The sequence below is a fragment of the Oncorhynchus nerka genome, linkage group LG26, assembly GCF_034236695.1.
Source record: "Oncorhynchus nerka isolate Pitt River linkage group LG26, Oner_Uvic_2.0, whole genome shotgun sequence".
In the NCBI taxonomy this organism is placed as follows: Eukaryota; Metazoa; Chordata; class Actinopteri; order Salmoniformes; family Salmonidae; genus Oncorhynchus; species Oncorhynchus nerka.
The window spans coordinates 40,605,966-40,621,827 of record NC_088421.1 but is presented as its reverse complement, the minus strand read 5'-3'; the positions used below and the strand labels follow the sequence as shown (position 1 = coordinate 40,621,827).

Genomic DNA, 15,862 nt, shown 5'->3' with positions numbered 1-15,862 from the left:
CTTATAAGATTCCGGGTTAGAGTCCCGCTTCTTGAAAGCAGCATCTCTACCCTTTAGCTCAGTGCGGTGTTACCTGTAATCCATGGCTTCTGGTTGGGGTATTTATGTACAGTCACTGTGGGGACGACATCATCGATGCACTTGTTGGTGATGCAGGTGACTGATGAGGTGTACTCCAATGCCATGGAAAGAATCCCGGAACATATTCCAGTCTGCTAGCAAAAAAGTCCTGTTGCTTAGCATCTGTGTCATCTGACAACTTCCGTATTGAGCGATTCGCAGGTACTTCCTGCTTTAGTTTTTGCTTGTAAGCAGGAATCGGGAGGATAGAGTTTGTCAGATTTGCCAAATGGAGGGCGAGGAAGAGCTTTGTATGTGTCTCTGTGTGTGGAGTAAAGGTGGTCTGTAAGTCTATATAGTTTTTCTCTGGTTGCACATATAACATGCTGGTAGAAAATGTGGTAAATCGGATTTAAGTTTCCCTACATTAAAGTCCCCGAGGCACTAGGAAGTACCGCCTCAATGAGGATTTTCTTGTTTGCTTATGGCCTTATACAGTTTGTTGAGTGCGGTCTTAGTGCCAGCATCTGTTTGTGGTGGTAAATAGACAGCAATGAAAAATATAGGTGAACTCTCTTGGTAGATAGTGTGGTCTACAGTTTATCATGAGATACTCCACCTCAGTCAAGCAAAACATTGAGTCTTCATTAATATTAGATTGCGTGCACCAGCTGTTATTGCCAAATAGACACAGAAGTCCACCACTTGTCTTAACGGAGGCAGCTGTTCTATCTTGCCGATGCACGGAAAACCCAGCCAGCTCTATGTAAGGTTGTATTCGGCGCGTGTGACTAATAAAATTTGATTTGTTACAATTTCGTTGTTCATCCACAACTCAGTGAAACATAAGAGATTACAGTTTAATCTCCCGTTGGTAGGATAGTCTTGATTGGAATTAATCCAGTTTATTATCCAATGAGTGCACGTTGGAAAACAGGACTGATGGTAGAGGCGGGTTACTCACTTGTCGGATTCAAGGCACCCCGACCTATGACCCCTATCTCTGTCTCTTCTTGATGCGAATGACGTGGATTTGGGCCTTGTTGGGTGTCTGAAGTAAATCCTTTACGTCCGCCTAGTTAAAGAAAAAAAGCTTTGTCCAGTACGAGGTGACTAATCACTGTTCTGTTATCCAGAAGCTTTTTTCGGGCCATACGAGACGGTGGCAGAAACATTGTATACAAAATACGTAAAAAAAACAATAACGCAAATTGGTTTGGAGCCTGTAAAATGGCAGCCATCTCTTCCGGCACCATTTTTAGTATTAAGCTCAAGTAGCAAAAGGAGTCAACTATAAAAACTGACATTTTACGTGCTGGAGTTGAGTACCAACTCCAGCAACAAACCAAACATGGACATGGTTATAGAAGGTAAAGTAAAAACTCAAACTGCTCCGTGCATCAATACCGGTGTGTATATGGTATACCGCCCAGCCCTATGCAAGACTAGTACACCATCTGTGTTCTTATTCTCTTGTCTAACCAACCACATACCCCAGTACAGGTCTCTCCAACCTTGTTCTTGGAGAGATACTGTCCTGTAGGTTTTCGCTCAACCCTAATCTAGCACACCTGATTCTAATAATGAGCTTGTTGATAAGCTGAATCAGGTTATTAACAACTGGGGTTGAATTGAAAACCTGGAGTGAGAGCGTACAGGACAGTATCTCCAGGAAGGGTTAGACAGCCCTGTGTTAGTAGTCGCCTCTTTTTACAATGTTTTGTCTTTTTGTTTCAGTTCCAATTATTTTCTTGTAACCATTTCTAACTCTTCTCTGCCATACCATCCTCTCCTGTTTTTCTCTCTCCCTTGTTCATTTGTTCTTCCATCCGTCTTTACAATGATTCCTTCCTCCTTATTTGATCATCCCTCCTTTTTTGTCACGTTCATGGCAATTTTCTTTTAGACCACCAAGTTTTTATTTTTGTCGATAACTGCAGGCCAGTCGCAGCCGGAGTCCGAGCAGCACTGAGGCTCAACACCCCCACCTGCCACGCCATCCGTCCAGTGACCGCACGCATCCTGCTCAACTTAACCTCACCTTCACCTCACCCACTCACAGTCACAGGTACGAACCGCACCACGCCCCCCCCTCAACAGAGGGCACAAAACAGGAGAACTGTTTGAACCTGAGTAAAACAGGGTGGTACTATCTGAATTTGTCCAATTTAGAAACACCTCATTCTGTTTCCCTTTCAAAGCAGTTTGTTACGGTATGCTCTACTGAACATCACCCAGTTCTCACTGGTTTACTGTCCCATTGGTGAACTTTTGAAGCAACACATAAGACTATATGTTGTGTTCAGTATTTTTCTGGATGGTTTGAATTTCTCCTATTTTGTTCTTGAACATTTTCTTCTCATTCCCCTCTCAGGGTTGGTCCATTCCATTCACCCAAACTGCAATCTCCACCTGCAGCCCACCATGTCCACTCAGGCATCCCATCTAAGCATCAGAGTCCCCAGAAATCAAACTCCACCCTCTCTCCAAAAACCAATGGTCTTCAGACCCACCTTCCAAAGAGCCCTAAACCTACCAAGACCCCCAGTCTGTCAGAGCCTGGCCCAAGCAGTTCCACCACCTCCTTAAAGAAGAAAAATAAGAAACGGCGTCACTCTGAGATGGAAGGCGGAGAGCGAGAGCCATCACTGGCCTACGTCATCCCAGACATCCCCGCTGAGCCCGAACTGATCGAACCAGCCAGTGAGAGGAAGAGGAGGAAAAGGAGAAAGAAGAGGAAGAGGGAGGAAGATGATGGAGATGCAGCCGTGCACCACAGGGAAAGGGTTCAGTCTCATCTGGATGCTTCGCTGCCGGCCCAAGAGGAGGACTGGTGTCAGGGGGGATCATGGAGACTCAGCCCCCCTGACCAAAGAGCCCTGGAACAACCAAAGCTGCCCCATCCCCAGCCTAAGAGTAAGCTCCAGTTGGTTCCAGTGGTTCTCCAGTGTGATGCGAATCAAGGAGAGCAGAGTATGGACACTGTGACGATGTTGAAGAGGAGGAGGAGGAGGAAGAAAAGGAGATTGGAGGAGGGACCGGAGGAAGCAACATTAACACGTTCTGTTTCAGAAAGGTCACTTTGAAATGTTATTGTGATATTCTAGCTAGAAAACGTAGATGCATTACAGAATACTTTTACTTGTCTGTCTGGTCATGTAGCTTTAGACCTACAGCACTAAACATTTCAGTTAAAAGGTCCAACGCATCAAAAAGTAAATAAAACATACAGTACCAGTCAAAAGTTTGGACACACCTACTCATTCAAGGGTTTTTCTTTACATTGTAGAATAATAGTGAAGACATCAAAACTATGAAATAACACATATGGAATCATGTTGTAACCCAATGTTTTTTTTAACAAATCTAAATATATTTGTGGTTCTTCAAATTAGCCATCCATTGCTGTGTTTCTTGGCCTAAGCAAGTCTCTTCTTATTATTGGTGTCCTTTGGTAGTGGTTTCTTTGCAGCAATTCGACCATGAAGACCGGGTTCACGGTCTACTCTGAACAGATGTTGAGATGTGTCTGTTACTTGAACTCTGAAGCATTTATTTGGGCTGCAATTTCTGAGGCTGGTAACTCTAATGCACTTATCCTCTGCAGCAGAGGTAACTCTGGGTCTTCCTTTCCTGTGGCGGTCCTCATGAGCCAGTTTCATCATAGTGGTTTTTACGACTGCACGTTAAGAAAGTAAATGTTCTTGACATGTTCCTGATTGACTGACCTTCATGTCTTAAAGTAATGATGGACAGTTTTTCTTTGCTTATTTGAGCTGTTCTTGCCATAATATGGACTTGGTATTTTACCAAATAGGTCTATCTTCTGTATGCCACCCCTATCATGTCACAACACAACTGATTGGCTCAAACACATTAAGAAGGAAAGAAATTCCACAAATGAACTTTTAACAAGGCACACCTGTTGATTGAAATACATTCCAGGGGACTACCTCATAAAGCTGGTTGAGAGAATGCCAAGAGTATGCAAAGCTGTCATCAAGGCAACGGGTGGCTACTTTGAAGAATGTCAAATCCCCGCCCAAAAAAGATGTAACACTTTTTGGGGGGAAGGGTGACTACATGATTCCATGTGTTATTTCATAGTTTTAATGTATTCACTATTTTACAATGTAGAAATAAAGAGAATCCATGGAGTGGGTAGGTGTCCAAACTTTTGACTGGTACTGTGTGTATATTATATATATATATATATTTATAACTTAAGGCTGTGATGCCAAGATATTAGCTAAATGTATTGGAAGCAACATATAGTATGTATCACTGGGTCAAACCTACCCTGACTAATATGGAATCTTACATGGGAGATATAGGAGAAAATACAACCGAATGTCCAGTAACTTTGCACATTGACACGTTAAAAATAGAAATCTATATTTTTTTTGTGCAGCAGTTCTGGGACGAAGGACACGGTTGTTGAAAACGGCGCTGGGGATTCTACTGCCCCAAAGAAGTTAAAGAAGCGCAGGCTAAAAGAAGAGGTGAAACAGTGGGAGGAAAGCAGGCGTTGTTGCTCCGGCGACCAGAGGAGCGACACTGACGCAGCGGAGGCCCTTCCCAAGAAGGGCACCGTGGAGAGCACTGGTAGACCCACACACCACACACTGCTGCACTGACTGAAGCCAACAGTCCAGTCTTACCCATTTTTACCATAACCTATTTGGCTAAACTTTTCTAAACTCCTTCTCGAATATGGTTTCAGGACTTTAACTCCTGTGGGCAATATCCCTTGATTAGGCTCTATCCTTGTTTTTGCATTATGTAAATTATGTATACATTTTTAAATTTCCCAGGGCTCAAATGTTTTGTTTTATTTTGGCTCTTTTTGTTGCATCTGCAAATGTAAAGTTTTTTTTCTGGATTAAAAAAGGGGCAGGTGGCGTGTCAATGAGCGCGGTCGGCCCCGCCCTCCTGGCTTTGTAGCTGGAAAAAAACCTTCCGCCGGTTTCCTGCAATTCTACATATTTTTCCATAGAGCTGAGAAATTGTTTTTGTTTTAAAGAAGTTTCCTGTGATTCCATGCATTTTGTCATGGTTACTGCTGTTCTTTTGCTCAAACATAATACACAATGCTGCTAAATTAATTGTTTTGGGAATTTTAATTTCTTCCTGACTCACTTTTTATTTTGGTGCTTGTTAGTTCTCAAAGATTATATTATATAAAACTACAGGTCCATTATCTTTACTAGCTACTTTATTTCTGGTTTTAGTTGTCCCTGGTTGTGAATGTTTCACCTCACTCACCCCCCCCCCCCCCCACCATAGCTGGAGTGATCGTGTGGGACAGCCAGGTTAAGGATGGCTACAAGCGCTCCAAGGCCCCCGCTGCAGAAGCAGTAGAGGGTGGTCCTGGGGATGTCCCCCACCCAGCCCCCATGGTCTGGGATGGCAAGAGGAGTGGTGGAGTGGTTGAGGAGCTCCTGAAGAACTCTTTGGACAAAGCCTATGGAACCCAAGGTGAGATCTAGAACATAAGACATTCTCAAGGTTGCACTTTACCTCCAGTGGAGTCAAGAAATTGTAATAAAAAGTTGTCGCAAAGTTATTTATGTAGCTAGCTAAGTCTCTGGGAGACTAATGGCAGTAGTGGCTCATACTGCTGTTGTGCGTAGCGCTGTAATGACTGAGGGGGGTGGGTGTGTCCAGTCCTCAGCTGGGAGGGAGAGGCATCTGCCATCAGTAGGGATGCCATTGACGACACCCGCGATGCCAGAACCGACATGGTGATTGACGAGTGGGATGAGGACTTCGACAGTGGAAAGGTGAGAGGGCACCCACAGACACACAAGCCCGTGGAAAGCTGTTTTCACATAGTGATTGTTACAACAGAAGACATTATGTTAAAGGGATACTTTAGTTGTATCTTGTTTTTGACTTACCTAGGGTTCTGTTTAAATTTTTATCCCGGATATTTAGCAACATCCTGAATCTCCTGGCCTTCCACTAGAGTCCTAGTGGAAACTGAATGCACCAGTTAGCTCTGCATCTAAAGCATGTGTGAAGGGCTCCTTCTGGCTGAACTATTCCTAGAACCTTGCCTGCGCCGCTAACTGGTTCCGGCACGTTTTACCTCTGTTACCTCTGGTCTGAATATTTCTTATGTGTGTATGAACAGGTGAAGAAAATGAAAAAGTACAAGCGAGAGAAGAGGAGGAGCGGCAATATCTTCCAGAAGATCCAGGACCGGCGGAGCATGTGGTCGGTCACACCCGGCGCCAAGAAGACCGGCTTTGGATACCGTCACTGAGAGCCAACCAGAATGGATGTTTGGATACAGTCACTGAGAGCCAACCAGAATGGATGTTTGGATACAGTCACTGAGAGCCAACCAGAATGGATGTTTGGCCACAGTCACTGAGAGCCAACCAGAATGGATGTTTGGCCACATACAGTACAACCGAACTGGAGTGACGACACGTGACACCACTGTAACAATGTGAATCTTTTTTTAATTGCTTGGCGGTTCATACCCTGATTGCAATACGAGAGACCATGGCCAGTTGACAGAACAACACATCTTTGATCTGTGCTGGTCTCTTCACTATAGAACTTACCGCAAGTCTTCCTTTGATGACCGAGTCTGGTGAGCTGACCAACACGGGCTGTGATGTTACCACCGTCAGCCAGGGTTCAGCAACAATGAGTTGACCATTGCTTCTACACCGTTGTCTCAGATGGATATGAAAATATTGTTCAGTCAATGGTGCTCAAGCTGCTCATGAATATGATGGATTTACCGTACTGTGATGAACTTCCATCTGTGGTAATAACATGACAATATGTTATGTTAGGAATTCAGAACAAGTCATGTCAGGAATTCTCATATTTGTACATTTTACATGGTTGGGCTACTCTAGGAGACGGTTCTGGGGTTTTCTAGCCGGTATCAAAGGATGTGGCATGCACCATATAGCATTTATCTGTGTGAAAGGCTGAGGTGAGAGATGTTGTATCATGTATGCTAGATAACCCTTACCCATCAGCTAAATGTATTGAAACCTATGAGGGAGACACTTGGGTTGTGTTCAGGTGGGCGAAACGTGCAGAACTTTGAATTATAGTAATGTATAGAGCTGAAATGATTTCCTATAGAAAATCATTGTGTTCTACACAATCTATTTCTCTGAACATTCTAAAATGTTGCAACCAGTGATTTAGTGTATAAAAAAAAAATTGGTTGGTTAGTAAACGTTGATCGCCGTTCTTGCTGAGTAAAGCAACACTCTCTATACGTTCAATGCATTTTCCCACAAATGGTGGGTAAACGCTCGGGCAAAATACAAAAAACATGCGTAAATGACATTTCCGTGCGTTTACCCTCTACTACACCACTGGTTACAACCGCTGTGCTGACTGGGCGATCTGCAGGACAGTGGGCCAATAGAGGTGTATACTGTTCTCCTGACTCATATGGCTTATTCTGTATGTGAAGACATGTGGTGACCATCTCGTGCTGATCACCATCAGCACAATCACCAAGTCACCTTTAAAAGATCCCAAACATGAACAGGACTGCAGAGGGTGAAGCCATCATAACTGATATGCTTTATTCCCATCTCTTTTAGTTTGGGAATGATTGATACTTTTATGCTTTTATGGTTTCTTATTCTGTGTGATTTCTTTGCCACAATGCCTTCTTGGTTTGTTCTACATGACCTGATAAAACTGACCCACTGTGGCTGCTGCTGACACATTTACATATTCTGATTCTACTGTTATTTTACAAGCATACATTTGGAGGGGGAAACAGTCACATGCCTGTCCCACGCAGACAAACGGCCTCCATCTTTAGTTTAATCTGATTGATTATTGTATGCGTGATGGTGGTATTTGAAGTTTCCTATATCAGAATATTCAGTTCTGCGTCCCTAACAGATTGTTCTTGTTTCCTTTCCTGGGTGAATTTGACGGTTCTGAAGATGATGTAATTTGGTAGATGTGTCAGAATAGAAAATGTCATGTTCGATTAACACCAAGTGATGCTGGAATAGGAATTGCCCCGACATCAGCTAATTGCAAAGTTCATAGGCGGATGTCTCTACCCCCAGGTCAAGTTGGGGACTGTAGCGATAACGTCAAGGCTTTGCCTGTTTGTAACACCACATAATCCACCTTTAATGGATTAGGCATATCATTGTTTCATCTGCTTTCTAATCCATTTGCTCTCCTTTCTGGTAAATAGTCCCATTCTGTTTTGCAAAAGAGGGTGTGAGTGTGATTCTGGGGTGGGTGGGTTGAATTGGGAACTTTTTTTCAACCCTAGACATCTACAGTAGGTCATGAGTGGAGCTAATTTCTCATCTCTTCTGTGTGTTATTCCCAATGTCAAGTCCTTGGTCCCTGGTCTCTAACTAAAAGTTGTGTTGGTGACCATTGTTTAGTAATGCTCCATCTCCAGTGAATTTCAGCTTGGTTGTGCATCATGTGTTTTCTGAATGAATTTTGGGCCTCAATATGAACCAAACAGTTCTTTTTTTGTGTGTTCTATCCCAGATAAAGAGTTGCATGTAGGCTGGTCCCAGATCTGTTTGTGTGGTTTGGCCAACACCTATGGCCATTGTAAATGTTGGAAATGCAGCACAGACCTCTGGGGCCAGGCTAGATTGCGTACGTTGCCCCAGGCATAGTTAGTTTGAAGTTGATGTATATGCTATTAGTACATGATCATTGTCCCAATCTGTACTCTCTCTATGCAAATCACCCACAGACAGTCCAACTAACTGGTCATCTGGAACCTGATGTACCCAGCCATCCCCCAACCTTACAACCCTCATGTTCAACCAACCTTCTAGCCAAGTCCACATTTTATTACACACCACCACCATTTGATCCTGTTTTCTACCAGTATATTTGGGGGAGTGAAAACATGGGATCTTCCACTTTATCTGGGCACTGATTTTGATAAATAGATGATAAATGCTAGTCATTAAACAAAGCGCTTGGCCAGTGTAGAAGATTGTACAGTCCGCCTGGTGTTTCCCAAGCTTTCCCCGTCATCCCTGCGTAGACTTAGCCTTTACAAACCATCCTGGTCTGATCGGCTACACGCAAACAGAATGCAAGCTTGTGAGATCAGGATGATTCGTACGAGGCTAGTGTAGTTCTAGCCACCTATTGACTTTCATTCTAGAGATGTCAGCTTAAACAGTATAGTTAATTGATAATGTTAAATCATTTAAAGAAACTTTTCACAAATCTTTCATGTGTTATAAAAAATACAGATAAAATCTGTATTTGGATTGGTGGGGGATTGTGAGACTTTAAATAATTTCTTGCAGATGGATGTTCATATGTGCGTGTTTCATACGATGACACCTTGTTACTGTAGTGTCATACAGTACGAGAGCGGTTTCATCACCAGTTCCATTGAATGTGTTTTAATGTTGACTGTGAAATGAGCTTTAGGACATGTTCGATTCTCAAGGAAACTGACACGAGGACATTATACTGGTGTGACTGATCCACGTCATATTTGCATTGATGGTTCTATATTTTGCACCGCCTTTTCAGACCAAGGAGAGACCTTTCATAATGAAAAGTGACTCTTACCAAAATGGATCATGTAATTAGCTATACAGGTGCAATAAAGTTGTGACTTTGAATAGGGGTCTGGTCTTGCTTCTTTGTTAGTAGAACATATGAATATATTCTACTAACCATCAAAAGCCTGGATGGAATATCAGACTGCATTTGAGTTGTTATATGGCCTCCTACAGCGCATTTGGAAAGTATTCAGACCCCTTCACTTTTTCCACATTTTGTTACGTTACAGCCTTATTCTAAAATGTATTATATTAATTTCCTTCAATCTACACACAGGTTTAGACATTTTTGATAAAAATATATATATTTTCAAACACCTTTTATGAAAATAAGTATTCAGACCCTTTGCTATGAGACTAAAATTAAACTCTGGTGCATCCTGTTTCCATTGATCATCCTTGATGTTTCCACAACTTGATTGGAGTCCACCTGTGGTAAATTCAATTGATTGGACATGATTTGGATATATAGACAGGTGTGTACCTAAGGTCCTACAGTTGACAGTGCATGTCAGAGCAAAAACCAAGCCATGTGGTCAAAGGAATTGTCCGTAGAGCTCCGAGACAGAATTGTGTTGAAGCATAGATCTGGGGAAGGGTACCAAAACATTTCTGCAGCATTGAAGGTCTCAAAAAACACAGTGGCCTTCTTAAATGAAAGAAGTTTGGAACCACCAAGACTACCTATCGGGGGAGAAGGGCCTTGGTCAGGGAGGTGACCAAGAAGCCGATGGTCACTGACTCTGTCGGAGTTGGAAGATCCTTCCAGAAGGACACCCATCTCTGCAGCACTCCATCAATCAGGCTGTTATGGTAGAGTAGTCAGACGGAAGCCACTTCTCAGTAAAAGGGAAATGACAGCTCGCTTGGCGTTAGCCGAAAGGCACCTAAAGGACTCTCAGACCATGAGAAATCAGAATCTCTGCTCTGGTGAAACCAAGAATGAAGTCTTTGGCCTGAATGCCAAGTGTCACATCTGGAGGAAACCAGGCACCACTCATCACCTGGCTAATACCATCCCTACAGTGAAGCATGGTGGTGGCAGCATCATGCTGTGGGGATGTTTTTCAGTGACAGGAACTGGGAGACTAGTCAGGATTGAGGGAAAGATGAACGGAGTACAGAGAGATCCTTGATGAAAACCTCCTCTAGAGCACTCAGGACCTCAGACTGGGGCAAAGGTTCATCTTCCAACAGGACAACAACCATAAGCACACAGCCAAGACAACGCAGGAGTGGCTTCAGGACAAGTCTCAATGTCCTTGAGTGGCCCACCAGAGTCTGGATTTGAACCTGATTTGAACATCTCTGGAAAGACCTGCAAATAGCTGTGCAGCAATGCTCCCCATCTAGTCTGACCCAGCTTGAGAGGATCTGCAGAGAAGAATGGGAGAAACTCCCGGAATACAGGTGTGCCGAGCTTGTAACGTCATACCCAAGAAGACTAAAGGCTGTAATCGCTGCATATGTACAGAGTAAAGGGTCTGAATACTTACTGAAATCTGATATTTCCTTTTTCTCCCCTATTTATAAGTTAGCGAAAATGTTGTAATTCTTGTTTTTGCTTTGTCATTGTGGGGTATTGTGTGTAGATTAGGGGGGAAAACATTTAATCCATTTTAGAATAAGGCTGTAACAACAAAATGTGGAAAAAGTCAAGTGGTGTGAATACTTCCGAATGGACTGTCATTTTACAGTGTCATAAAAGTCTGAATATTAACATGGGATCTCATATATTTCACTAAATAATGCATGGCACCGGCATCATGCAGGTGCAACGAAACATTTATTTCTGAGCCAATTGTGCTAGTTCTTCACAATAGTAAACATGTAAATGAGTAAAAGGCATAGTATCTGACATTAAAGTTATAGCGCGTGACATCATCTCTGAAAGGAGGGGCCATGATCGTGCGTTTTCTCTCTGGATGGATTGATGTTCTCAAAGCTCTGCCTGCATACCTAGCTACTCTACATAACTTACAACCGATTCACTTTCAGCAGGAATAGAAGAAATATGAAAACACGGTTTTTAATCAGTTGGGGACTTTAGGGAGGGATACATCCAGGCAGACTGACAACCGGACACGCGTGGGCGGTCGTATTGGAGATATCGGCTGCAGCAGAGGGAGCGCAAGAAACTGAAGCCTACAGCAGCATCAGTATGGATGGGGAGAATTATGGTAGGTTGTTTATCTTTCCGTCACTAAATATAGATAACGCATACTCACGCGTGTAAACACCTGTCTTCAGTAAACATGACCGTTAATTCAGTGGTTTAAAGCGTTCGCTTCTAGGCTTACCAAAAGCCATGATCTGCGCGTGATGATGAACACACAAGTCGAATAGATTCATGTCACGCTACATACAGTTCCGATGTGTCAAGTTCAAGATTGGCGGAAGTTGTTTCGGCTACCTGATGAGCAGCACAGGTAGTCTGGTCGGAATTCATGGGCTATAAAAAGACATGCTGAATTATTGAACATCATGGTGGTGAAGCTTTGCGCCAGGGATGAAGATGGGAAATTTTCCATAGGGAACCATATATATTTGTATCTATATCGGTACATAAAGCAGGGCTCCTTTGATTTCAATGGGACTCCCAGGGACTCCATTTTTTAAAATATATATAAAAGCATTGTTTTTATAGAAAAACTGAATGAATACGAATAAATATGCTGAAGTTTTGTCAGATTCTTCGTTAAATGGCATCAATACATAGATGCATTCAGAAAGTATTCAGACCCCTTCACCTTTTCCACATGTTACGTTACAGCCTTATTCTAAAATTTGTTAAATAAAAATTGTCTTCATTAACCCACACAATACCCCATAATCGCGAAAAGTTTTTTTGAAATTGTGGCAAATTTATAAAAAATACAAAACATAAATGCCTTATTTACATAAGTATTCAGACCCTTTGCTATGAGACTTGAAATTGAGCTCCGGTGCGCCCTGTTTCCATTGATAATCCTTGATGTTTCTACAACTTGATTGTAGTCCACTTGAGGTATATTCAATTGATTGGACACCTGTCTATATAAGGTCCCACAGTTGACAGTACATGTCAGAGCACGAACCAAGCCATGAGGTTGAAGGAATTGTCCGTAGAGCTCCTAGACAGGATTGTGTCGAGGCACAGATCTGGGGGAAGGGTACCAAAAAATGTCTGCAGCATTGAAGGTCCCCAAGAACACAGTGGCCTCCATCATTCTTAAATGGAATAAGTTTGGAACCACCAAGACTCTTCCTAGAGCTGGCTACCCGGCCAAACTGAGCAATAAGGGGAGAAGGGCCTTGGTCAGGGAGGTGACCAAGAACCAGATGGTCACTCTGACAGAGTTCCTGTGTGGAGATGGGAGAATCTTCCAGAAGAACAACCATTTCTGTTGCACTGCACCAAACAGTTCTTTATGGTAGGGTGGCCAGGCGGAAGCCATTCCTCAGTAAAGGAATATGCCAAAAGGCACCTAAAGGACTCTCAGACCATGAGAAACCAGACGATCTGCTCTGATGAAACCAAGATTGAACTCTTTGGCCTGAATGCCAAGCGTCACGTCTGGAGGAAACCAGGCACCGCTCAACACCTGGCCAATGCCATCCCTACGGTGAAGCACGGTGGTGGCAGCATCATACCATGGGGATGTTTTTCAGCGGCAGGGACTAGGAGACTAGTCAGGCGGAGGGAAATGTGAACGGAGCAAAGTACAGGGAGATCCTTGATGAAAACCTGGTCCAGAGCACTCAGGACCTAAGCACACAGCCAAGACAACACAGGAGTGGATTCGGGACAAGACTCAATGTCCTTGAGTGGCCCAGCAATGCTCCCCATCCAACCTGACAGAGTTTGAGAGGATCTCTGGATCTGCAGAGAAGAATGGGAGAAACTCCCCAAATACAGGTGTGACAAGCTAGTAGTTCATAACCAAGAAGACTCAAGGCTGTAATCGCTGCTAAAGGTGCTTGAACAAAGTACTGAGTAAAGGGGTCTGAACTTGTGTATATGTAATATTTTATTTTTAATATGTTTGCAAAAATGTCTAAACCCATTTTTGCTTTGTCATTATGCGGTATTGTGTGTAGATTCATGAGAAAAAAACTACCTATTTAATCAATTTTAGAATAAGGCAGTAAAGTAACAAAATGTTGAAAAAGTCAAGAGGTCTGAATACTTTCTGAATGCACTGTATAGGCTGTGTGTTGCTTCAGTCCAGCCATATACTAGTCAGGTGATGCATGCACCAGATAAACAAGCCCCAGTGTAAACTGATCTCTTTACAGGAAGTTAAATGCTATGCATGAGATCTGACACTTCAGGAGAGTCATCCTTGATGATGTCATTCCTTGACTCCATGGGGTCGTCATCATGCTCCTGATTATGGAGACTTGATAATGTCAATGATTTATTAGTTAGCTTGCTGATTCCCTAATGCATCTGAAAATAGAAGCTGGTGGCTGCAATGGCCTCATTGCAAGATATCATTTGCTGTTTTTGTCTCAGTGGGAGTGGTGTGTTGGTTGTTACTGTCTCAGTGGGAGTGGTGTGTTGGCTGTAGAGGACTGTTACTGTCTTCGTGGGAGTGGTGTGTGGGCTGTTACTGTCTCAGTGGGAGTTGTGTGTTGGTTGTAGAGGACTGTTACTGTCTCCGTGGGAGTGGTGTGTTGGCTGAAGAGGACTGTTACTGTCTCAGTGGGAGTGGTGTGTTGGCTGTTACTGTCTCAGTGGGAGTGGTGTGTTGGCTGTTTCTGTCTCAGTCTCAGTGGGAGTGGTATGTTGGCTGTTTCTGTCTCAGTGGGAGTGGTGTGTTGGCTGTATAGGACAGTTACTGTCTCAGTGGGAGTGGGGTGTTGGCTGTTTCTGTCTCAGTGGGAGTGGTGTGTTGGCTGTAGAGGACTGTTACTGTCTCAGTGGGAGTGGTGTGTTGGCTGTTACTGTCTCAGTGGGAGTGGTGTGTTGGCTGTAGAGGACTGTTACTGTCTCAGTGGGAGTGGTGTGTTGGCTGTAGAGGACTGTTACTGTCTCAGTGGGAGTGGTGTGTTGGCTGTAGAGGACTGTTACTGTCTCAGTGGGAGTGGTGTGTTGGCTGTTACTGTCTCAGTGGGAGTGGTGTGTTGGCTGTAGAGGACTGTTACTGTCTCAGTGGGAGTGGTGTGTTGGCTGTAGAGGACTGTTACTGTCTCAGTGGGAGTGGTGTGTTGGCTGTAGAGGACTGTTACTGTCTCAGTGGGAGTGGTGTGTTGGCTGTAGAGGACTGTTACTGTCTCAGTGGGAGTGGTGTGTTGGCTGTAGAGGACTGTTACTGTCTCAGTGGGAGTGGTGGGTTGGCTGTAGAGGACTGTTACTGTCTCAGTGGGAGTGGTGTATTGGCTGTAGAGGACTGTTACTGTCTCAGTGGGAGTGATGTGTTGGCTGTAGAGGACTGTTACTGTCTCAGTGGGAGTGGTGTGTTGGCTGTTACTGTCTCAGTGGGAGTGGTGTGTTGGCTGTAGAGGACTGTTACTGTCTCAGTGGGAGTGGTGTGTTGGCTGTAGAGGACTGTTACTGTCTCAGTGGGAGTGGTGTGTTGGCTGTAGAGGACTGTTACTGTCTCAGTGGAAGTGGTGTGTTGGCTGTAGAGGACTGTTACTGTCTCAGTGGGAGTGGTGTGTTGGCTGTATAGGACTGTTACTGTCTCAGTGGGAGTGGTGTGTTGGCTGTTTCTGTCCACGTATTAGTTTAATAGACCTGAGAGACAGGGGAGGTTCAGGGTCCTCCCACTACGCTACCATCAGTCACTTATCTGACAGTTTGTGCTGCATGTTTTATTGCTTTACGGGTTACACTTTTGAGTCCCCCGTCATGAGGCATATAAACACATAACATGACATACAGCAGCTTAAGTCATGAGCAGTCGTAACGGTTGAAGTTGAGAAATTACTTTATAGTGACACAACAATGTAGGTTAGGTCAGCAAACTGGTTCAGCTAATTCATGGCTTGTGTCATGACAGTGTAATATAAGTCTTGTCGTTGACACCAACAGTCATGATTGGCAACTGTTATGTCATTGTTATGCCAGTCTAATGTAGGCCTTATAACAGGGGGTTCAATTAAAATAGGACTTTACTTATGTAATAATGAGCTGTGATGTGACGAATAAGAGAGACAGGATGTAGGAATGTAGTCAGCACATTTAGACCCACTCAGTGTCCCTGACACTCCTCAGCTACATCCCAAATGGGACCCTAATCCCTACATAGTGC

The 15,862-nt window shown here is 43.7% G+C and overlaps 2 protein-coding genes across 6 annotated transcripts in view; both read left to right on the top strand.

Moving 5' to 3' along the window:
- usp36 (ubiquitin specific peptidase 36) overlaps positions 1–9,683 on the top strand; it is a 36,573-nt gene extending 26,890 nt beyond the window's left edge. For 2 of the 5 annotated variants that reach the window (XM_065010675.1, XM_065010673.1), the window contains exons 15-20: positions 2,001–2,128; positions 2,435–3,136; positions 4,475–4,665; positions 5,347–5,538; positions 5,728–5,843; positions 6,197–9,683. In XM_065010675.1, the coding sequence (XP_064866747.1) occupies positions 2,001–2,128; positions 2,435–3,136; positions 4,475–4,665; positions 5,347–5,538; positions 5,728–5,843; positions 6,197–6,328 (1,461 nt within the window). In that variant the 3' untranslated portion in view covers positions 6,329–9,683. The other 3 variants (XM_065010674.1, XM_065010672.1, XM_065010676.1) reach the window with 2 other exon arrangements.
- A 1,905-nt stretch (positions 9,684–11,588) lies between these two features.
- Positions 11,589–15,862, top strand: part of cyth1a (cytohesin 1a) — a 141,814-nt gene continuing 137,540 nt past the window's right edge. Inside the window, exon 1 of the mRNA XM_065010679.1 lies at positions 11,589–11,803. Coding sequence (XP_064866751.1) covers positions 11,785–11,803 — 19 coding nt within the window. The 5' untranslated portion in view covers positions 11,589–11,784. The remainder of the gene's footprint in view (positions 11,804–15,862) is intronic.